General features: G+C 37.9%; 2 protein-coding genes across 2 annotated transcripts in view; one reads left to right on the top strand and one right to left on the bottom strand.

Annotated features, from left to right (window-relative positions):
* RSPH14 (radial spoke head 14 homolog) overlaps positions 1 to 25,456 on the top strand; it is a 95,808-nt gene that overhangs the window by 42,864 nt on the left and 27,488 nt on the right. The window lies entirely within an intron of this gene.
* Positions 1 to 25,456, bottom strand: part of GNAZ (G protein subunit alpha z) — a 68,171-nt gene that overhangs the window by 32,124 nt on the left and 10,591 nt on the right. The window contains exon 2 of the mRNA XM_063351084.1: positions 9,571 to 10,842. Within this exon, the coding sequence (XP_063207154.1) occupies positions 9,571 to 10,293 (723 nt within the window). The 5' untranslated portion in view covers positions 10,294 to 10,842. The remainder of the gene's footprint in view (positions 1 to 9,570; positions 10,843 to 25,456) is intronic.

Raw genomic sequence — 25,456 nt, forward strand, 5'->3', positions numbered from 1 at the left:
TAAAATAACAAGGCTATAATTTGGACTTTTATTTCATCTCTGTATAAATAAATATTAAACTGAGAGTATCATGGTTATTGGATCTTTTGGTCTAACTTCCATGTATCACAACAATGGTCATTTCCGTCTATTGGGTTTTCCCTATCCTAAGCCTAGTCATTTGTAGCTGTCAATGGCTGTTTGACTAAACTCTGTCTTCCAGAAAAGTTGTTTCAACTGGTTCAGCCTCCTACCTAAAAAAATAGAATTTTAACAAAAAGCCAGTTCAAGTTGGTATTTATCTGACTTAGCTTCTAGCCATTTGTTCATATTTTGCATTTCCCCATTACGTTATTTAATTATTGAGCATTTTTTGCTCCTTCAGGTACTTATATACTAAGCAGGTACTTCACAATCTTTTTAGCTAAACAAAACGAATTAACCTTTTGAAACCTTTTTAAATGCTGTAAGTCTCAGTCTGGATTTCTGGATAGCAATGACAGCCAGACGCTCTGCAGAACACTGCCTCCAGGACATTTTAGGCACAGCCACACTGCATTTAGTTTTGTCAGCCTTTGATGTTATTTTTTTTAACATATCTGTAACCTCCTTTATTAACCTCTCACATTTCCAATTCATTTTGATTGTTTTCCTTTTTCCATGTATGGGTTGTTGGGTTTTTATTTATTGATTTCTAATTACTGCTTTCATTTGATCTATGAAGAACAGCAAAGGCACAATGCAAGCTGCTATTAGAGCCATCCCTCTCTGTATCACTGCCAGGAGAATTCATACTATTGGACTACACCTCATACTAAAAAGGCATTGTAAAAATCAGTCTACTCTGACAAGTCCAATGACATCCCCTAGCCAGTATTATCAGGGCACTACTGCGTAAACATTTATACCAATGGAACCGCAACTGATTTTGGCAAATATTAACGGAAAGAAACTCATTGCTATGTCATAGCTGCAGTGAGAAAGCTCAGATTGCTAGAAACACTGCTAGCTTTGGCAGGACGCAGCTGAAGCAAAGCTTATTGTCGACTGATGTGACACTCCACTGTGCCATGTTGCCAGGGAAACAGCAGAAGAAGAGAACATAAGGTTGTTAAACTGGAGGGGTTCTAAAAAAAATAAAATAAAAAATGCTCAGGGCCAGGCTGTCTTGAAGTAAATGTAGCATATGTATGACATACCATCATGTTATTCTATAAAATTAGTTTAGTCATAAGCTTTCTCCCCATAAATAATGGGCTGAAGGATTCTTGCTTCTAAAGATGCTACTTCTGTTACATGGATTTTATGGTAAATTGTGTTAAACTATTATCAATAATTTATTTCTACTGATGATAAATGGTTGGGGGTTGGTTCTTGTTTGTAAAGTAAAATATGACCAATTGGTAAATAATGAGGAAAAGCACAGAGAGAATGACTGGACTGTGTATTTTGAAAGCAAGTTGTTTCAATCAGTTTAATAATGGAAAGAAAGGACAGTATCAAGATCAAATATCTAAAAAATAAGTGACAGGAGTTAAGAGAACTGAATTAATTGGAGTAGAGGAGTTATTCATCATTTGCTAATTTTGAAGTATAATGAGGGGACACTGTCATTGGTTGACAGGTTCAAAATTTAACTAAGCCTATTAATAGCTTCAAAAAAATGCATTTTGATCTTCAAAAATCTATCCCAAGAAACAGGCTTAAGTATTCGGTCTTGGCAGCACACAATAAAAATAAAAATAAAAAAAAAAAGAAAAATCCATGGCACATGTGTATACTGTCTCATCCACTACTTTTCATAAGGGAAGGGGAAAAAAAAAACCCAACAAAAAAACCCAACAGCCATCCAAGACAAAGATCCATCTAACCCAAAATCCCATGTTTTACACTGGTTAATAGTAGGTAATTTGGGGAGGGGAAGAAAATCAAGATCTGGAGAAACACAAATACTTCCCAGGTATTTTATCCCTGCTTCTCAAGACCTGAACTCAGAACTTCCAAGTCAAAAGCACTATCGTGGCATATTTTACTTAATACATTTTTCTGTCAGCTTCCATTTCAGGACACAGTGTCTTTCTATATTCAGAGGTAGAAGAGCTATGTCTGATATCTCTGTTCTTCTAAGCTAGGGAGCCTTGTAAATTCACACATTAGGAGTAAGGCATGTGAATAAATTCCCATTAGGTGTGTTTTTTATGTTACCAAACAAAGCCAGCTGTCTCGTGAGTCAGTGAGGATTTTGGATACACTGAAACACAGGAATACATACTGAACAAGCTTTCTAACATCCTGGAGGGTTTTTAGATTGCCACCCCAACAGTATAGAAAGCTCAGGCGTGTGCCAAATTACACTTGTATTACTTGGGAGGGGAATTATAGAAGAATATATTTACCTAAAATATGGACTTGTAATAACAGAACAAAGTTCTGAAAAATCCACCAGCACCGGAACTCACTCTGAAGCTGTATTAACAGTAAGGATCCTCCTCCTTTGTTCCAGCATCTCTGCTAGTTTTTAAGGCTAATTAGAACCCACTACTTTCTCCAGGGTTGGCATACCACAGAGAAATCTTACAGCTTTTATCTACTTTTATCTTCAGAACCGTTACAGAAATAACCCAAAGTAGCTGCTTTTCCATAACAAGATGGAATTTTTCTACCTTTTTTTTTTTTGGTATTGATATGTTCCTATTCCCTGTGATTATTAAGTAGACAATATATAGTATTATGAGAGATTATATCAACACTCTCTACTCACTCGATGGATTCTAGAAGTGTTCTGAACATAACCCTTGTTAGTCTATTCCTGGCATTGGGCTTCAGAGGGATCTTGGCTCCTTACAGTACAGTCAAGTGAACGTCCAAACCGCACATATACCATCAGTGTTTCTCGCAGTATGTCTTTTAAGAGTTATGTTTAATTTATTGTGAAGTTTGCATAAGAAGCCTACATATTTTATCAAACAGAAGTGATTTTCCAACCCAGTTGAGAGAGGCTGAGAAATTCAGTTCCTTTCCTTCACAAATGGATTCTTTATCAAATAGATGCCAGTTGATACCATCAACTTCTCTGCCCGTGAAACCAATATGGATAGGAGGTACTTTCTGCACATACTAAGTTAACTGGACAATGTCAGTGGCTTTGCTACTGACTTATTACAATTCTGCAAGTGCTTGACAGATGTCTTGTGTCCATATATACTACTCTAGTGGCTAGTTTAAGACTGTAATTAGAAAGCAAGTTTTACCTACATACTAGATTGATAGGCATTACTAGAATTAGATTTGGGGTTTTGTTGTTGTTGGGGTTTTTTTCCTTCTTTTATAGTTTGAGGGATGGTAATGTTACTGAATAACTGAGATTTTTACTTAAGTTCTGTTTATTTATATGTCAGTACACGTCTCTCCACCTAAAGACTGTTCTGAGCCTGAAGTCTATAGGATATTTAGGAGTATTCTGCCACTCCTGATGTCTTTGTATTTTATTTACCTCTGTACTGCCATGCTCTGAATTAATTTAAAAAAATCACAGTAATACATCTTACCTAGTCTAGGAGTTTTGAATACAGCCAGTCACGGAGACCAAAAAAAGATAGTTATATCATCTTTCAGGCGTTTGTCATAGGGGGGATTTGAGCCATCCCCTGCAGTTACCTAGATACGCAGGAAAATTTAGTCATCTAATTCAGACGCAAGTCTGACAACCAAGATTGGATACCAAAGCAGATGAATACTACTCAGTAGGTCCATTGCAGGAATGCTGCAGTAATACAGCATTGCTTTCATGCCATATTTTTCCAAAATAAGTAAAAGTCTTCCTGTTGTTTTCTCTCTGAAATTTTTTGAATTAAGCCCACTGCTCTACAGTGATAAAAATACCAATTTATCTTCAGGTTTAAATAGAGCTTTGTCTTAGGAATTAGTCTATCGACATTAAATAGATAAGCTTCACAGCAAAGCTTCTCAGGCTTTTACAATCTGATACCAGCATCTTCATCCAATCAAACCATGTCATTAGAATGAGTCTATTTTTTATATTGCACAGTGTAAAGCATTATCATATTTGTGAACTTCTCTTTTTTTCAATTAAAGGAAGTAATTTAATAAATATATACAGGATAGTTTATGTATAAAGTTACTGTTAGTATCTGAAGTTAAATGGAATATAAACTTCAGGGTATGGCAACAAGTCCAAAATATAGAAAATTGCTGTCCCATGTGTTCTACATGTGGATATCCACATCAGAAGCATACAATTACAGTGAACAATGTAACCAAAAATGAACCTTCAGACTTGAAATAATATATAGTAAAAATAATTGTGAATTGGGAGTTGATTGATCATTCTCTTATGTATATTCATTATTTTACTGATATTTACATGTTGTGGAAGATATATGCTTGGATACAAGTCTTCAGGCTGGAATCCTGATATATCACTATAGAAAATTAAACTTTGGTAAGGGAATATATATTACTTTCTTAAGTGAAAAAAGGCAAGGCTAGAATTTCATTTGCAGTGCTGAAAGATTACACACATGAATGCTGACATCATCTAGGCTTCGCTCCCACACAAAGTTCACGATGAAATATCTTGAAATGGAAAGGCTTCATAAAAAATGAGAGCACCTGAACGGCTTAGGTCAATCTTTTTCGCAGATTCCCAAGAGGCTTAGTTTGTTAGAAAGACATTTGATGATACGTTTTTTTACCACTGATGTAACAGGTGCTAAAAGGGCTATGTATAACAGGTATCACAATTTCCCCTCTGTCCTGACTTATTAGTAATACTGCAGGAAAATAGCTGCATGCCAGAAAGGAGTTTTAATACACTGTACTCTCAAAAAGCAGAAGTATCAGGAAAGGCAAATAAGCTCCTTAAGTATTTGGTTTCAGGGGGAAAAAAAAAGAGTTTACAATTTTGTTTACCTGATAAAAAATTTCCTGGCAGAAACAGGATTTCTGTTCAAAATTCATACAATTAGCATGTGACAGAGGGCTTTCCAGGTAAATTATTGTTAGGTAATTGAGAGGTTCCATAATGACCCCAGTGATTTGTTTTGCATGAGGCCCACTGCAGTCCAAACTGTTTGCTGCAGTATTTTGTCTTTTTCATCTGCATCTTCCTTCTAACAAGATGCTATACTAAAAAAAAAATAGCCTCAAAAAAGCCTAAAATTACATTTCTCCATTCACTTGCAATGGCTGTAAGAAAGAGAATAAAAATTATCTAAACCCTAAGTTACCTGCAAGTAGTTTTCCTTTAACATTCATATTTAAAAGCAGGCACGTACAACCTTTGCTTGGTATCTCCTGCACCATGTGAATCTGCTGCAACTGCTGACCTCAGGAATTCTCAATCATACATTCATGTTTAAATCATTTCATTATTTACTTTATTATTCTATCTTTGAAGAATCTTTCTAATGGTCTAGAACCCTGTTGCAGCTACACACTGTAGAAGAAAACTGAAAAATACCCATCAGAATGTATAGCAGGTACGAAACACAAAACTGAGTGCATACAGATAGACATGGGGAGACTCAGAAAGAAACTGCAAGACTTCTTTTCAGGATGAGAGGCAGGAGGACTAACATGAGAGAGCAGATATTATTTAACATTCTCTAGCACACATTAATTTAAGGAGAAATTGAAATAAAAATGAGACACTTAGCATTAACAGGCAACTCTTCCTAAGTGCAGGATACAACATGTAAAAAGGCAAAAAAATTTTAAAAATCACTTGCTAATTTAACATTATCAAAGGCCAGAGATGACATCTTAATATGTAATAAAACATGGAATGGGCCCATCGGCTACTGAGGACCATGAAAACTAGGAGAAGTAATTTATTTGATATAATAGAGAATAAATCAGCCTGGGGATATAAAAACTTAAGGCAACCTTCTCAGAGTGCTGCTCAGGATTAATAATCTTACAATAAATCAGTAGCATTCCAAGGGTGTCGTACAAACCAGTTTTGCAACTGTGTCAAAAGAGAGGCAGCTGTTACCTAGGTGAGTCATACTAACTATGTGCATGGAAAGATAAAGCTATATTTATTACATGTTAGGCAGAAAAAAATGTCTAAAGCATTATGGAAATGAAAATAGCCACAGATCACATTTGCAGATAACCCTAGATAAGCAGGAAAAATATTCTAGAGAGTGACAAAGGAAGACGCACCAGGTAGAGGGGGGAAAAAAAAGTGAAGAATTATAGTTCTCACTCTCTTGCTCTTTAGTAAGCAGCTAAATATCATATATTTTGAACAGACACGTCAAAATACTAGTTTGGACAGAAACTGTTAACTCAGGTGATTTTGTCTCTGCACATGGTGTCATCCAGAATAAATCGTAGCAGGAGTAAGACAAAGGCCCCAGAAAAATTCTGTCTTCCCCTTCTCTCATTTGTTTCCAGGCAGTATAAAGTTTAACTTTTTTTGTGTCTTAAAATTACTCACAAAGGAAAAATTGTCCAGGCAATTGAGAGTTTGGACATTGTTTTTGTTCTCCTTTCTGCACTTTGGTGTCACTACAATACTCTCACCCTAAACTGACTTCACTTACAGCTATATTCAGGACCTACCAATATGCAGAGCTAGCTCATTTTTCCCTCAATTTTTACCATATCTGTCAATCATTATTTTAACGCATCCTAATAAAGACAGAGCTTATGCATAGCATTTATCCACTATTGTCAAGTATTTCTGAAAAGTTTCATCAAAATTCAATTAGGTGAATGTTCTTGACCATAAACTTTTTTCCCTTGAAGAATCATAGAAAATGCATGCAAAAGGGATTCAACCATATAAGGCAAGCTTGTAAAACAAAGGGAATATTTTTGGAAACGATTTTATAGTCTTGGTTCAAACCTAAGTATAATTGCTTCTCAAACTTACCACTTAGCTCCCTTCTAATAAGAAAAAATCTTTTTAAAGAAACCGTATTAGCAACCAAAAATACTGACAATGGATTTAAAAGTACAAATGAGTTGAAATAATTTCATGTCACTCTACCAGTAATGATAAAAGATTGTATGAAGTGATACTTAAAGAATCCCCTTCTACATGCATGGGATGCAAAGGGAATAGTTTCACCCATTTTCTTTGGTGGTGATCTTTTCTTATATGGGTTTGGAGGGAAGGAGTTGGTTGCAGAACCCAGAACTTGAACAGACAAGACTTTACTGAGAGGTATGGCAGTAAACACAAACAAGCAAACAACAAGGAAGGGTGAGATTTCTGGGAAGTATTGCTCTACAGGTTTTGTCTGATACTTGTTTATTTTTGGTTTGTGCATTTTTCATACAGCTGGGAAGGAAATATTAGCATCTTCCTTCAACTCTACCTCAGTGACTGCTGTCAAATTCCAGTACAATCTCTGGAAAATATGTCAGAAGTATCACCTATGGAATGCCTTTCTTTAACCACTTCCATCTCATGGAGTTTCTCCACTGCAATTACTATAAATTCCTATCACCAGAGCTGTGGAATCCGCTAGGTCACTTGACAATATTTTAATCTGTACCATGATTCTATGATAAGTGATACTGTATAAACAGCAGACTAGATAGAAGGCACTGAAGTTGTTTCAGGTACTGAAATAGTCCACCTTGCCTCAGGGATCTGGTGAATGGCACGTGTATGCATAATTTTGGGATTTTTATGCATAATGATGCATAATTTTTGGAAGGCTTTCACATTTAGGCATTAAAGCCATTGCAGTTATTCCAGTCATTACAAAATCATGACCATGTAGTTGGCATCTTTAAAGAGCACAGGAGCTCTCAATAAACAATTTTTAATGAAAAAATCAGGTATGCAGGTTGACATTACACAAGTCCAGTACAAAATAAACATAAGTGAAGAAGGTCACAGCTGGCCCCTTCTCCAGGACAGGGGAGTGGAGCTTTTCAGGGTAGAGAAAATTCACACCAGGGAGATCTGCACTGTGATAGACATGTTATGTAGAGCTTCAGTACTTCCATCCACTGAGTCTGTGGAGGAAATTCCCTTCTCCCAACCTGTTCCCCTACTTTACAATTTTAAAGAAGTCCATATGAGTTGGTAATCAGTTGTAAAGGTAATCAGTTTCAAGGGTTCTTTGAAATTACTATTTCAGGGCAAAAAGGGAAAAGGAAATAGACGGCTGCATATAAAGTGGTGTCACACCCATACAAGCACTAGAGGATGTCACACAGATGATACAGCTCTTACCCATACCTGTGCAGCATACTACATTTGACTCAAGATATTCTGTAGAGAAACTTTAATATATATGCGTGTACTACACATCTATATTAAGGGACCATGCAGCCAAAACCATTTGTTGTTGGGGAGTGTGTCTGATAAGGAACAACAGTTAAGGCCGATTAGAATCCTTTTTCATAGAGGACTGCCAAAACCAGATCATTAAACCTGGCTGAAAGATCCCTTTCTGTAAACTTAATGAGATCCAGTTAGATTTGAAAAACCATATAAAAATTTATTGGAACAGTTCCCTCCCCGACAACACTTACGTAATGCACCTGCTGTAAAAGAACAAGGATTCCAGTGTTCTGGAGTACTCCAGGAACTGGTATTGGTGAACAACCTTTCCAAAATGTGGAAGATGTGTAAGGGAGTACAAGAGAAGTAGAAGCAATTTAAGGTTAACTTTCTGATTTTACAGTATAGATTTTAATTCTTCCTGAAAGGCAGCTGTTTTCAAACATAAATACAGAATGTTTAGGAGCCACTAGATGATAGAATCATTATGTGTTCCTACCTACGAACTCCCATCTCTTAAGCATCACGTTTTACAAGGCTGTCAAAAAATAAGTTCAAATAAAACCCTACAAAGGTTAACTCAGGCAAGCTGAATGTGGTAGCAAACACATAGTTGTGTATGCGTTCATATATTTTTCCATAGTTACTGTATTTGCGTGCTGTGAAAACCAAAAGCTAATAGCATTAGAGAGAATTAAACAGGAGTAGTTACACATTGAACAAGGCAAATCAGCCATATAAACAAAAACAGTCAAACAAAATTTTAAATTTAAAAGTTACATACTAATTAAAAAACTATAACTGATTTTTTTTATTAATTTCATCCCAAATTCTGATTGAAAATCCTTGAAAAAAATGGGGAGAAAACTGTTACTTATTACTATTTTAGCTTCAAAATTTCCCAGGACATGCAAAACACGGTGTCCAAATTAACAGTCCCTGTACACCAGGATGTCACTACTGTCTGCCTTTTTAAGTGATGTTTGGAGTAACATTTAACCAGGTAAACATATAGCAAAAAGGCACAAAGACACAAAAATCTACTGTCATGCGAAGAGCAGCTCCATTTCCCCAAAGTAACATTAAATAAACAAATAAATAAATCCATCCAGTGCAGAAAACTATCCAAATAAAGGAATCGTAGCTTCCGGCTTTTTACTACAGATTAGCGGTGAGGGGAAGGAAATCACATTTGGGGCTGGGAGCTCAGGGATTACTGCCTTGGGAGGGTAGGGACATGGGGGATAAAAAAAGGCCAAACAGTGGGGATGAGGAAAGGAAGAGACGGAAAAAGAATGAGGAGCTGAAGGTGCACTTACTGTTTGGTTATCTTCATACAGCTTCAAGTCATATCCACTCAGCTCCACACAGAAAATTATTGCTGTAACCCCCTCGAAACAGTGGATCCATTTTTTGCGTTCAGATCTCTGTCCACCCACATCCACCATTTTGAAAGTCAGCTCTTTGAAGGTGAACTTATTTTCTACAATCCCTGTGGTCATGTCCCGAGAACGCAGAATATCTTCCACCGTAGGGATGTAATCCAGTGCTGCAATCCTTTCTAGGTCATTTAAGTAGTACGCAGCATTATCCTCTAGGTGGTACTCATTGGAGCGGCAAAAACACTCCTGCACACCAGGGTCTGCCCAGAGCCATTTCATGACACCCAGAAGCTCTGGGGTAATCTCACCTTTGCTCTCAGCTGGGCCTGTCAGGGCAAAAAGCTGCACAGCATCATATGCTCTGTCAGGATTGTGAAATTCTATCTTAAGGGTGGCTAGAGCCCGAATGATACGTGTGAGGGAGTCAATTGCATTGTAGATAATCAGAGGTTTGTATTCTTTGCAAGCCTCCAAGTTAAAGCCACCACTGTGAATGATTTTCATCTGCTTTACAATAGTACTCTTCCCAGAATTGCTGGTACCCAGGAGAAGGAGCTTAATCTCTCTTCGTTGTCGCTGACTTTCAGAGCGCAGGTGGCGGTCAATCCTACGGGACCGCCGCGCTGCCTCTTTCTCCTCAGAGCTTTGCCGACATCCCATGGTATAGCAGGCAGTTACAGAAGGGAAAGGTTGGAGATTTTCTCACGCTGTTTGTCTCTGAAAAAGATCTGTGGTTTCAGTTCTCGTGCCAGGTACCTTCAACAAAAAAAAAAAAAAGTTGCTATCCAATACCTGATGATCCAAGATGCCTGTACCACCTAATTCAGTCCCAGCAGGGATGCAAACACATGTAGGTACGCAACCACAGAAATAGTCTCTTCAGTAGATCTCATGGCACTGCCCTTTCCAGTGCATAAACAGTGGCACATTCCTGTTAATGAAGGGACACTTCCCTTTGCCACAGTTCGACTAGATCTGTCAAATACTCTTTTCTGTTCTGCATAATTATTTTGCTGCCTTCTGTCCAAAGGTAAGGAGCCGCACTTTCACCTTCTCTGCTCTAGCCTTTGTCTTTTGTATTTTCTGGTTGCTGTGGTGATGCTGCTAGATAAAGCTGAAGCTCTTTTCAATGGTGCTGTACTTGTTTTGTTTCTCTTCCCCCACTTCTTCAGCTGATCCAGTTCAGCTCTGTAAATCTGTGCTTTCCACCTGCCAAACAATGAGAAGAGAAATGAATGAAATGAGAGACTCCGCTTCCTTGCTGCAAACCACTCACTTTCTCCTCCTCTTCTAGACTTCTAAACCTTCTATTACCCCAAACATAAGATACAGATGGAAAAATATGTAAAGAAAAGCAAAAATCTAAAACCCTTGCAAAAACGTAGGGACAGCTGAAGCTTGCAGACCTAAGAAAATGTGGTTTCTGAACAATAGTAAATCAAATCTCCCTTTCAGCCTTCTGCGTTTTATTATCTAAACCTACATGAAAACAAACAGTGCTGAGCTGTGCCCCAATTTCTCCCTCAGCAAGAGCTTATGGCAGTGCTTTTCCTGCACAGTCCTGTTCTGACTGGTTTTCCTGAAGTAGAAAACGAAACAGACTCACAACTGCTTTTCCCAGTCTCTCTATTTATATCAGTATCTTGTACTCAGACAGATGTCCTCCTGAATTTTCTTCCATCTTTTCTGTTTGCACTGAACATTTAAGTAACTAAATTAGGAAGCAAAAGGAGGTGATTAATTTTGTTTCATGATTTTGTAAAAGGGAGAGTTACTGATCTTTATGGAATACAGTAACATATCTTGGAGAACAGTACTGTTAAACATACTACCTGTATCCTGCTTAATCAATAAAGGGACGCGCTACTACAACTTTGTAAGCTTCTTTCCATGGCCAAGCTAAGTGTTATTAAGCCTCGTCTCTCCCATTTTTAATACAGAAAATTCTGAGATGCGGTAAAAGTGAACAGTGACAACAAGGCAAATGTTTCATAGAAAAAGCAGAGGAAATGCCATCCCAAGCAAGGGCTGACAGCTTTTCAGCTGCTGTTAGAGCAATTATTCTTTCCCAAATTAGGGGTTAAGCCTGCTGGTTGGAACTCTGCAGAAGGCAACAGCAGGAAGCAGTTACCTCTCACAGAGGGAAAACACATTACCAACAGCTGATTGGGGATAACTTGCCTCTTTTCTAGGAAAGGCTTGCTGCTCCCACTAAGCTCTGAGCACAGTGGGCAGTAGAATCGCAAATGTCATGGCTTCCTCATTGTGTGCTGGCCCCAGCCCACTTTGGTACCTATATTGCTGCCTCTTTACTTGTGTCTAGAGGGTCTTCGGTGAGTATTTTTACAAACTAAACTACATGCCACTGAGATACCCTCAGGGGTAGGCTTAAGAAAAATTTCAGAGCCTACTAAAGGAATACTACATTTTAATGAGACTAAGTCTCCCAAATTCCATTTTCGAAGTTGCCCTAGAAATCTTTGGAAGATTTTTCTGCATGAACTTTTCAGCATTTCAATCTAGAAGTGACAAAGCATTAAAATACACGTTGGAGAGGGTGATTCCACACTACTAGTGACAGAATGATCCCTCTGTAACAGGTTGCCCAGGGAAGTTGTTAATGGCCCATCCCTGGAGGTGTTCAAGGCCAGGTTGGATGGGACTTTGAGCAACCTGGTCTAGTGCAAGATGTCCCTGCCTATGGCAGGGCGGTTGGAATTAGGTGATCTTTAAGATCCCTTCCAACCCAAACCATTCTATGATCCGAGCCAGATGTTGAACCTCTAGCTTTTGTGAGAAGAGAAATTGAACTACAACCACTTGCAACCTCATGTACTTTGCTTTCTCTCTTTCTTAAGCATCACAGCAGAAATTTCAGTGAACAAAATACATTTCAGCACTAGATTTACCAATATGTATTTTTCCTCTCTCCACATCACCTACATCATAGGATAAGATTCACTTACATAGATATACAGCAGGATGGGTTGGGTCTAATTCCTACTTGGCCTCACAGCTCTGATTGAAAAATATGAACTTATATTTACATGACTTCTGTTTTAGTGTGTAACTTGTATTTATTAATACATATACATTTAACAGTACGTGTTTTGTAAGATACTGTTTTATTGTTGAGGATTTCAGCTCTTGGTTTTTGTCTTGTCAAAAGTCATTATCAGCCAGGGATCTCAGTGAGATCTTGCTTTACCCTCCCATTAGCTGTCACCATAGTAGAAAATTAATTACAACAAATAATACTTTTAGCTAACCTTTAAATAACGTTAATTGAGATATAAGCATAAAAGCTTCGAGGCGGACACTTCATAGATATAGATAAGGACAATTACATCAGCTGCAGTACTGGAGAAGGGTTATATGGTTAAAATAAAGAATAAAGCTCAGTTTTCTGAGTTTCTTAGCATCTCACATTTATATGAAAGCAACGTCATTCTTAGAATATTTATTTGGGAGGGCAGAAGGAGGGAATAAATTATATATCTAGGATTTCATTCCTCAGGTGGTAGAAAGAAGTATAATGATCTCAGACTTCTGTTCAGGCAAGAGGTATTACTAGTCTTCTGTTATCTGCACGTTCTTTGTCACAGCAGGCTATCCTAATCTTAGTTTCTGTATTTTGCATAGCCTTCTCTCTGAACATGTTTAAAGTCACTTACAGATCTCTTCTGATTTATGATGGGCTGACAAGTGGAAAGGTAGAGTCTATGTGTCTGCTTTCAGATCAAGTCCCCACTGGAATGCATCTCTGAGGTCTACAGTTCTGTAACAGCATCTTGGCATTAGCCAGGTTCTTGCAACACACTGGATCCCTTTTCAGCAGTTTTCAATACATAAATGTGAAGGTATCTGGGAACGTGAAGCATGCATGTAGGGAAGGACAGTTATGTCAATCATCGTCAATCCCTAAACGTCAGAGAAAAAGGTATAGAGACTGGGCAGAGTCAATGGATGAGAGTTTTACGTATTTGTTCCTGAAGTTTCCTGGGATGTTCATCTGGGACAGTTGAGCTTGCAATCACTCACTCTTAAATACTTTTACTGATTCTATATTTATCTTTAAATCCCTTCCTAACTCTAACCCTGCTTAAGGGAGATACATAGTTGAACCAATGTAGACCTGGATACACGACTACTATGATGAATCAGTATAGGTCAGGATTGGTACCGGTGTATTGTGTATTATATTTTAGTTAGGAGAAGATGAGTAGATGATTGTTGCAAACAGTTGCAAAATTCCACAATTGGAACTCTGACCACAAAAAAAGCAAACACTGAAAAAAACAGTATATGAAAGTATACTAATTAAAATGTGCTTTGATATCCCGCTTGTTCCCATCTTTCCTTAGATTTCCAGAACACTGTTAACACACACATTTTCAGAACAGCAGCTTTTATTCAGTTCTAAAGATCTCCTATACAGTATTTCAACTTCCCCTCTTCTTCCTTGCTCCTGTTTAAACCTACCTTCTCGCGCATTCTTTTAATCTCCATGCTCTAACACCTGCCTGTAAATCCATCCCAAATCCACATGTATGAAATTGCAATAGGACAAGGGGTAACAGTTTTAAACTGAGATAGGGCAGATTTAGATGAGAAATCAGGAAGAAATTCTTTACTGTCAGGGTGGCAAGACACTGGCCCGGGTTGCCCAGAGAAGCTGTTGGACGGGGCTTTGAGCAACCTGGTCTAGTGGGAGGTGTCCCTGCCCGTGGCAGCAGGTTGGAGATAGATGATCTTTAAGGTACCTTCCAACCCAAACCACTCTATGATTCTACGATACATGTCAGTTCAGAGTGCTTATCTGTCGTATTTGCCTGTATAGACACAGTGTATGGGCAGGCTTGTAATTTAAGCATTTTGGGTACCTTAAATTTAAAGATGTCTGAATCCATTGCTCCAAATGCACGGTGCATTGCTATTACCTGGTCTAAAATTCTACAAAGGAGTCTTAAAATCAGCTCTATTTATCTTACTTCCCTTTGCACGTCAGAAGAACATTAGCACATGAAGACCATATTAATCAGCAGAAAATTAAAATAATAGCATACACATTATTAGAATGATAATTAGAACAACTTTACTTACTCTAATACATCAAAGATGAGGACAGGAGAAAGCTCCAAAATGAGGAGTTATGCTTTCTTCAAATAATTGGCTTTTTCTAATGGTCATAAAAGATGAAAAATAAGAGTTGCGGAAGCTGTTTCTTAATGAGTAACTTTCCAGCCACACAGAGAGAATGAAATTACTGTATTAGATATCAGGCCAAATTCTTGTTTTAATTATATAAAAATTAGAGTTGGCTCCATTAATCATGCTTATTCTGACATGTTTAGAACATTTAAAACTGTTTTTCCTTTAAGTCCTCATCATCGGAGGCTTCATTTTCACGTCATTAATAAGACCACTGGTCAAGTTCTTTGGGACATTTTCTACAAGTCTCTGTGATCAAAGATGAAAAATTTTGTAAGAAGCACATATGGGACTCCCTCTCCTGTCTTTATTGAGGTTTCATCCTGAAAAAAAGAGGCTTGCTAGAGATAAGAAGCAAGAGATATACGTTACTTCCATAATGCATCAGTAGTTATGATACATCTGGAGAATTTATGCCCATAAGATGAGCAGATCTTATTTAAACTTTATGTTATTGGCCTCAATGATCATTTATGACAGTTTGGTAGAAAGAGACTTTGAAGAAAAAAAAAAATCTTTTCAAACAGCTTGTACGTTCTGCAGAGTATTTCCTATTGCATATTTCCACAACACATTCAGAAGCATCATTCATGTCCCACAGTGTTTTACATATCAGCTATTCTCCTTGCCATTCATTAATATGTTTAACACAGAAAAGGACAAGTAGCATCTCCTTATTGTAGGGAAGACTAGAAGTATGTAAACACTGCATAAATGAGTTTACGCTGTTGATTTTCCTTTTTTTTTGGCTTCTAGTCATTCCTAGTGCATGTATTGCGACGATATTTGGGTAACACTATTTCAAGTAGGAATACAATGAGGTGATTATATTACTGCTTTGTAAAGCAGAGTAGTAGATACCATTTCCAAATACTTTACTACAGTAAGAATGTTTGATGTACTTAAAGAAGTTTTCCCACATATATTGAAAAGCATGTTCATAGTCACTCCTTTTTCAAGTTCAGGAAAAGAATAACTTTACAGACTATTATGTTACTACATTTTACTGTCCTGACTACATAAACACCAACTTCCTCTCACCAGTTTTACTTTTTCTTGGAACACACTCAGAAAGTAAGGCAGTCTATAATTTGTTCTGGTTTTTTAGATCAGATTTCATATTAAAAAGGCAAGTGTTTCATGGCTGTAAGGTTCTAATTTGAGGAAAGTCTTTTCAGTTATTCTAATGGAAAGCCCTATTGCTTCCTTCCACTGTGCACATTTCTCTCTAAACTTTGTTTAAAAATAAATCTTATTCTATAAATGACCACGTTATACTGCATGTGTGCATGTAAACTAATACATCCGCCTTCTACAGACAATCGAAGCTGCTCAAAATGTTAAGAAAATGTAGTTGTCAAATGTGATGATATATACAGGCTATCTTGCCATGACTAAAATGGGTATTTCTTCCACAAGATAAAATTAACGTGCCCCAAATCCTGAGGTAACAGTGATAATCAAAGAAGTAATGCCAAAAAGTTCATTTTTGGAGTGGAAAGGATTCTTGAGCAAAATTCTGCACTGCTTTATTATATAAATCAGTTGAAGCCCGTTAAACTGAGCAGACTGTTTATTACTAGCACGTTCTTCTGTCCACGCTTTTATAGTCAATAAAACCAGTCATTATTTTTGGTTTCATATCTAGGCTTGCTCTTTGCCCCTACCTGTCACCTCTGTCTTGCTCAAACTGATCTGTGTGTTTGCAATCATAAACACTTACCCTTTTCTCAGCATGTCCCCACGTAACAGGGGCGGGGAGGAAGGAGAATGACACTACAACAACCCAATTCAATTGTAAAAATTTCCCTAAGGGAAAATCCAAGCATTGTCTCTTGTTGCATTAGCTACTGGCATGTTATAATGGAATGCAGTTATAGAATCTGCCTTGAAAGATGTCCCCCCCACCCCCGCCAAGATTTTATTGAAAGGTGCTGGCTCCTAGGCTGAGAATAAAGCCAATCGCTGGGACTGTCACAGTCACTATAGAGACTGTGCATGCAGGAAGCTGCCAGCAGCAGCAATTTCAGCTGGCATTGTAGGCACAAAGCTGTATTCTCCCCCAAATGCAAGGTGTACCACTGGTCTAATAATTTAGCTTCACCACCACCAGCCTGCACACACAGCGCTTTGGAAGCCTAATCTTATTCAGCTCTTTCCAGTATTTCCATCCTAGTAGCCAGATGATACGTATAATTTTTCCCCAGTAGCACCTAATTTAAAAAAGTAACATGAAGTTCAAAAGGTTGCAGCAAACTTTCCACAGCAGTTTTAGCTGTAGTTGCCAGCAATCCTGGTTAACTCAGGACTGATACTCTACTCAGTGTTACAGAACATGTACTACCAGAGAAAGAAAACAAAACCTTACCCAAGCTATACTTTCCCACCTTACCGGTTCTGATTGCTTCTTCTTTCTCTTTACTTATCTGAAAGTTCAGTGGACCTGCCTGTTTGAGCACTTACCCACGTAAAAGCAAACACAAGCAAATCTAGCAAGAAGTAGCACAGCACACATCTAAGACTTAACAAGTGTAAGCTAACCTAATGTCATCAGTTTCTAATGATTATACACATCCACAGAGGATTCCAGCACTTTAACAAAACCTTATTTTTGAAGGTTTTAACTTTCAATCACTTCTTACACCATTAACGAAAGAGAAGGCATGAGGGAGTACGATATATAAGGAAATACCCAAGGTGGCTTACTGAGGCAGAAGTCAAGTGTTCTATTAAGCATGCAACACTTTTTTTTTTTGAGAGGAACTGAGGCTAATAGGGAATGAGGAAATTGGTTCAGATTTTTGAATCCAGGCAAGCAGTCAGAAAGAGTCCCATACATACCTGCAGTATAAATGCAAGGTTGAAATAATTTCACAGAAGTCAGTTTACTGTTTAATGTATGGTGATTAAAGTGCGTTTATTACAGAATAAAGTTGTTTTAAAACTGGGGCCACATTGCTACCGTTCTCTTTAGACAATCACTGAAATCTGAAAGAAGAGGAAGGAAAAAAGCAGACAGTGGAAGAAAAAGACTGGACGAATTTTTTTTTAATGCTACCTCTTAGTTGATAGTACAACTTTTTGTTGCAGTTGGCTGACAATATTATTTATATTGCTGTTTTCCATTGCTTAAAGCCTTGGGAAAGTACTTAGGTTGAAAATATCTCCATCAGATACCTATCTCTAAATAAATGTTTGGGGAAATTTTTCATAGAAAAAATGGCTTGGGCATTTCTGAACAGCGTGCTTCGGGAAAAATTAATTGTTTCATCCACACTAAAAGACACTGAGAACTTTTCTTTAAAATCTTGCTATACCTCCAAACTTTGAGCCAAGAACATGAAATTCAACAGAAGATGAGCTTTATGGTCTGGATGTGCATTTGCCATTCTCACAAAACAGGAACTTTAACTTAGAGACTTTCAAAAATTTTAGTTTTAGCTAGAGTACAAAAATATTCCATTTCAAGAAGCCACTTGCTAGGCAGGAGTAGTTGGACTTGCTGGTCTAGAGGCTTAAGACAAGGGAAAAGAAAAGGGAAAGAAAAGATTTTATATTAAGGAAAACCAGAAGCAAGATGTGTCCACTAGAACACCTGTCTCTCCAGAGCCAGAAGCATAAACCAAAGTTACAAACCTGATCATGAACTTTCTTCTTGTAAGTATTTGTGGAAATCCCTGATATTCTCTCTATCTTTCCACGTATAGGGCAGTGGTATCCACGAGCCAAGTATGCAACCCAGTCAAAATTTAACATGTAGACTTGATCCAAATTTTAGGAAAATGTAAGAACCTAGAGTGAGAACAAAGTATACCTTGTAAACCAAGCATTCAGCCCCTGCTTTTATAAAGCTAGATTTTGATCTTTAGCTACTAGCATTGAAGTTTGCACCAGCTCAGCTAAGATACAGACCACAGTAGAATACAAGAACCTATTAGTTATTTTTCTTTTAACTATGCACACCCCACTTACTTCAGGAGGTTGGAACCATGAATCCTATGAAGCAGTAATATCTAAATACTTGGTAGGTATTTAAATCATGACCTGTTCTAGCAACATCCACAAACTGGTGTGAAACAGTGAGAAGAAGCCTCAGCACAACCAGTACATAATACTGACCGATTCTTGAGTAGAGCCAAACATACAACAGTTCTATTCTGAGTTGCGTTGCTGAAAATCCAGAGTAGTGTCAGTGACTGCATACAAAGTTGCCTGTGTTCCATAATGATTTAACTAAGACTAGAATCCCCCACAGCAGTCATTTTAGAGGTGACCTTTAGACTTCCATAAAGAATGTAATATTACAAGAATATTACAGTGGGTCTAACAGTGGGTGTGCAGAAAAATCCTGGCTGCTAGACAAGGGTGAGGAGAAACGACACACATAGCATCTGCTTTAGGGACATACAAACATCAGACTTATTTAAAAACTTGTAATAAAGCAACAAACAAAACGCAGTACCCACTCAGCGGGCACCTCAGGTGATGACAGTAGGGTAGGTTATGTCTTCATTAGAACTGCTGTTTAGCTTTTATCATCGGTGTTATCATAGTTCTTACGTGGGTGATTCATGAGCTTAGACTCACATACCACAGGGTCACTGTTTCACAGGCTTACCGAGCTTAAGGAGATGACTTTATTACATAAAAAAAAGCTAGTAAACAATAGGTTTGGTCATGAATACAGTGGCAAATTTCCTATCGTTCATTCAACCTTATTGCACACAATACCTTACGAAAGCATAAGGAAATTTTGGTAGTTATCATAGCAATGTCGCCTTGTAAAAGGAAGTTTCTCTTCCTATGCATAAAAGGTCACATAACAGAGCAAAAACATGCTTGCTTTAGACTGTTCCAGTGACGGGTACGACCTAATCAGAGGTCAAAATCAGAATCTTTGTAGTAAGAACCTGAGAGCTGGGATACACCTAACAGTGTCCTGAAGACAAGAAGTTTGTTTAATGTAAAGCCAGTAAAGACTCAAAGATTGAAGCTTGAGGCCAAGAGAGAGACAAGGAGAAGATGTTCCAGTAAATGGGAACCATGGAAACAATAGACAAGTTTTATCTGTGCTGATGGATGAGAAAGCATCTTTGAGACTCTATACAGAAATAAATCACAGTAGTTCTGCTTGTGTGTTTTAGGGGAAGGAACCAGAGGAGAGGCAAAAATTCAGGCAAAGAATGAGAGTAAAGTCACAGAAGCTAGGTAAGATTTCTAGACTGAGCTGAAAGGGAATATAAACACAGGAAACGAGAAATTTCTCTATCAATGAAAAGAAGAGGGAATGGATAGAAGCAATAGAGGAAGGAAAGATGAGCTGAGAAAAACAGATGGGCACATCTTACTATATCACATTGTCAGAAATCAGCAGAAATCTGTATAAAGAAGAAAAAAGGCCAGTGGGAAAGGATTGACTCAGACATTGTAAAGATGAGTTTTGCACATACAGAATTTAAGTACACTAGCAAAAAAAAAAAGAGGAGGGAATAAATCCATGGTGGAAAAAGTCCTCTGGGTCATCAGATTTCCACCAGAATGGTTTTGCTAGAGAATCAACATTGTTGAGAGTGAACCACAGCTGAAAGTCAGCAAGTCAGGCCTTGCAATGAAAGGCAGAGCAAAAGGTTTTGGAAGGAGGAAAGCAAAATATGGGAAAAGATTTCAGTAGAAGCGATGAACACTGAATTTACAGGAAGGTGTGCAAGAGCATGGGAGAAGTGGACTAGTGATGGGATAGTTAAAGTTGGGAACTAAGCCAACAGAGAATGAGTAATGTTTCACTGAGAACAAATCAAAGGAATCTTGGTGAATGGAAAAACAGAAAAACAGACATAGGTTGAATGAGTATGCAGGAGCAGTAAGTTATCAACATGAGATAAAGTCAAAAAAAGGAATATAGGAGATCTGTGTGAAGAGAGAACAGCATAAGGGAGTTCAGAACCAGTAGCTCAAAGAAAGCATGAGAGGAAAGAGCAACATAATGCAGGAAGAGCATCAAAGAGCAGGTCAAAATGGAAAAGAGTAGAAGCAGGACTGTGAAAGAATAAAGCCAATAATTCTCATGATGGTCTAATTTAGGGAAGGACAAAGAAAGCCTGACAAACCTGCTGAAGTTATCAGCTTCACAAGATATAAATGTGGATTAAAAATGCTGTTCCTAATACAGCAAGAGAAAGAAAAGAAGAAAGACGGTGAATATCAGCATAAGAGGCTGGGCTATTATCAGGGATAAATTTGGTAGGTAGGGTAGAGAGCAATTTCCAGCCTTGGGCCACATATAAAATTCATCACATGAACTGTGTCAGACAACATCTACATCAGAACTATGCATTTCCTAGGTTCCGTCTTAACAACTCAAATTAAACATGATTTTTCCACAGAAGGGGAGATGAGGAGTGGAAGAAGTATTAGACCACCCCAGGCCAAAAAAAAAAAAAAAAAAAAAAAAAAAAAAAGAAAGAAATCCCAAGAGGCTAAACAGAATCCAGAGCATTCTCTGAAGTGTGATTCATGGGAGATGGGAGAGGGCTTGTATGCTACCAAGCACAGATTACAGCTGCAGCCTACGCCTGGTCTCATTCTGCTTCTCTTTTGAAATTCAGAAGCTTTGACAGTCTTACAGTCCTGCTGCACGCAAGAGCTTCAGCAGGTACATCTCAGACAGCTGAGCCATTATTATAGTTACTCTCTCCGATTCAAAGGACTTCTTTTATAAACTGAATATGATGAAAGTTGTCTGTGTTCTGGTTTTGATATGAAATTGCTTTGGGCCCAATCCAAAAAACAGATATACTTCTACTTCACAAAACATAACTGCAACCAGAAGCATTTACACACAGCATTGTACAATGGCTAATTAGCTCCTGGTTTCAAAATCTAAGCTAATACCTGTTTTACAACATTTTGCCATCTAACTATATTAGCCCAGTTGTAGCTAGCCTACATTGCACAGGGTAGATGGGGTTTTTTGGTACTTTTAACAGAATTTAAGCAAACTTCGGTTGTTTGCGTGAAGAACTGCAATTCTACCTTCTCATCTTCCCTGTGTACTCAGTAACTCCCTAGCCCTAGAGAAAACTCAATCAATATTTACCCTTTTGGTCTGAGAATTCTTGAGCAAAAGAGTACTCTATGGTCTACCTTCCCCAGAAATACCCTTGATTAAGCTGCTAGAGGCTTAACTCCTTCCGAAATTGCACAGGGAACCAGAGCAGCACCTTTAGTCCCCATCCCCCCATGTTTCTCTGTGCTGGCACTAAGCATTCCTACGTCATACCGGTGAGATAGGACATGGCAGTGAGTTTAGGCTAGGGAAGTGCAACCTTCATCCTTTCTGCTGAAAGTTGGCCACTGTGCAACAAGAAACAAAAGAAATATGTGGCCAGAAAAAATAATTACAAAAGCACGCGAGTCTGCAGTTTAACAGATTAATTAATAGCTACACAGGCGTAACAAAAACATAACCCAAAACTTCAGCTCATTTTACATATGAAGAAGTACTATAAATGTGTTTAGTCTTGGATGATAACGGACAATGAGCACTCTTCTGGCTTAAATTCAGTTCCAAGTTTTCAACTACCAAAAGATCCTCCCTCTCTGTTGTACACATTAGGTATGCCTTGCTGAGCTCCACATATTTTTTTTCAAGCACACATCTTCACTGGAACTAGAACTCGTCACATCATCTTGGCTACATGAAGCAAAGAGTGAGAGTATCCTCGGTGATCTAGAAACAATCCACCATCACTTCTCTGTATTTTTCCAGGTTTTGTTTTTGTCCTTAAGATCAGAGACATCGATGATTTCCTAATGCCTTTATTCAGTGGCCTCTCAGTATAGAAGTTGTGCATTGGTCTTTCTAACAAATCGCATTCTTAATAACTAATGGGAATTTTAAAAAAAAAACAACACACACACACAAGCTTAAGGTGTTCTCCAATTTTCATGACAAGCCTAGAAGCTCTAATATTACATTCTATAATTGTCCTCTAGAATTCCAGTCCTGTGCTACATAGCTTTATTATTTTTTTCAGTAAGCCAGCTTAAGCTGAATGTTTACAGTTGCTTTCACTAAATTTGTAATGGTTTGCTATATCACTTCAGGTCACATGCTACATTCAAAAGTTGTCCAGTCATTCAAAAGATAAAAACCTATCAACTTGTGCTTGAGAAACTTTCTACACACAGGAACTGAAACACTATTGCAGCAAATTGCCACCTTACCAACAATAGCCTCTCTGCTGAAGTTCTGTACAGACCTATATAAAGTAAGGGGGCTTCTCCGTTCACAATAAAGCAAAAAGGCCTTGGTATCCTCATGCAGCAACATCTTTAGCTGTAATTTTCCCTCCACCAACATCCTCCCCAAGAAAGAAAAAAAACAAAAAACCAAACAAAAAACCCACACACAACCACCACAAATTGCTGCTAACAAAGAACCTAACATCCTTTTCAAGGTTTGGCAGCTAGCGGGATTTCTCTTCAGCCTCTCCTCTCCAGTTCCCTCTCTCTGGAGGGAGGATCACACCTTCCTCACACCCCAGCTGCCGTTGTGCAGTTACACACCCAGAAGCCAGAGGACACCAAGTCGCTTCGTGCGGGCTCCTACCTAGGGATTACGAGAAGCCCTGCTAGCTTGGGGTGTTAGACACACATCCGACATCAGAGAGCACTAGAGCGGTTAAATTCCTTTCATCAGACTTTAAAAATGTCTTTTAATACACGAGTTCGTTGCGGATGAAATGAGAGAAAGTGCAGTTTTAATTATCTGAAGAGACTGAAGGCCTAATTTATCCAGAGAGAGCAGTGAGAGCAGCAGTGCAAGCATCTTGAGCAATGCTCTTAGCGTGGCTTTCACTGCATATTCTCCAGAGAGGTTAAGTCTCTTAAATAATGTTTGGTTTTTCCTCTTATTCGACCTTGATTTTTTCTACTGTGATCAAGAATATTTCTACTTGGCACTAAATGAGATTGCAATATGAGCTAGAGCAACTCTGCTTCTGTAGTTGAGGTCAAACAGCAGCCTATGATAAGCGACACTTTGGGGTGAGACTATTCATAGTTCTTCCTAAGCAGAATAAATACCACTGTCATTGTTTAAGAGAAAAATAAAAATAAAAAACCCCAAACCCTGTGAAGTGCTATGCTTGTGATCCACTTAAGGAAAGTCTTTTAGTTGACTTCAGTGGGGTTTGAAATGAGCCTGTATCCTGTTTTGAACCGGGTGAAAGTAAACATAATGTATTTAAAAACATTGCAGCAGGATCCCTAACTGCCAGTAACGCAGACAGTTTTACTGATGAAAATTTAGTATTTGGTGCATGATTCATACTCTTCTTGTATATGAATATCTACAGCTGAAAACTTCTGGAATAATAGATATGAAATTGAATAGTCTGACTTTCAGCTCCCCATTTTTATATGATCTCATCATTACTGTACTACTAGTAGGTACCGAAGCATGATCAGCATCATTGTGTTTTAAGATTAGTTTCTTCCCTAGATGCACGTGTTCCAAGCCTGGCTTCTGCTGGTATTCACGATGTATGTTTGTTCGTAGGTCTAGTCAACCCTTGTAAGAACAGAAGCCAAATTTGACCACACAGATTTTGAGTCATACTATGACAAAAGCTAGTGAGGATGGCTTCACATATTCATAGGACTATACAGATTTTGTCACCATTGTGGATTGCTTTCATATCATTCTAAGAATAGATTTTTGCCTATAACAAAAATAAACCAGTAGGCATCGTATTTTGGTTAATATGCATTATAAAAATGCATAGGTAACAAAATGAGCTGTTAAATATAAGTCCGTCTTTTAAGGAAGCTTGCATGGATTTTTAATCTGGGTATTTACAATACCATAGGAGTGCTGTGATTTAGATTTGGCTGGGCAAAGTTGTTATTTTTTCAGCCTCAAGCAAGTTTGAAAATAGTTACTTTTCCCAAACCTGAAACATATAAATCATAGACGGATTTATTTTTGTTATTAGAGGTAAACCAAAATCCAGTCACGTTTTTTCTGATCTTTTGTTATTTTTCAGCCATGCATTGGTTACCATGCCACTACTAGTGGTATTAGCAGTTGTAGCTCCAAGTTTTGTAACACATACTGATGATTATTTTGGTGTTCTACTAAGACTGCTAGTTCTTTTGTGTGTGTATATGTACGTGTGTGGAGAAAGAGGGGGAGGAGGGTAATTACTACTCCTATTCAAGTTTGTGTTGTCTATAAGGACTTTTTCAACATTCAGATTTTTTTCACATGATTATAAATTTTCTATTCCTGCAAGCTCCCTACCCATGCAACCACAATTTTTACTAAAACCTATGACAGCATTTTTACTAGTTCTTTAGACCTTAAATTCTCTCTGCAAATAATCTGTTTCTCCTATTGTACCAGTTCTCCTATGTTGAAGTCAGAAAAGTTTCCCTTTTTCATCACACCTCAACTAGAATTTCTCCTCCTCTTTAAGGTATCTAATTAATTAGTTCATCATTTTGTGACTCTTATCATTTCATTCCTTTTGCTTGAAATATTGAGAACTGATAGTTTGATTTATGCTACTGCATACGTGATCTACTGCTACTGTTAATAGTAAGAAAA

This window comes from Chroicocephalus ridibundus, chromosome 13, assembly GCF_963924245.1.
Source record: "Chroicocephalus ridibundus chromosome 13, bChrRid1.1, whole genome shotgun sequence".
In the NCBI taxonomy this organism is placed as follows: Eukaryota; Metazoa; Chordata; class Aves; order Charadriiformes; family Laridae; genus Chroicocephalus; species Chroicocephalus ridibundus.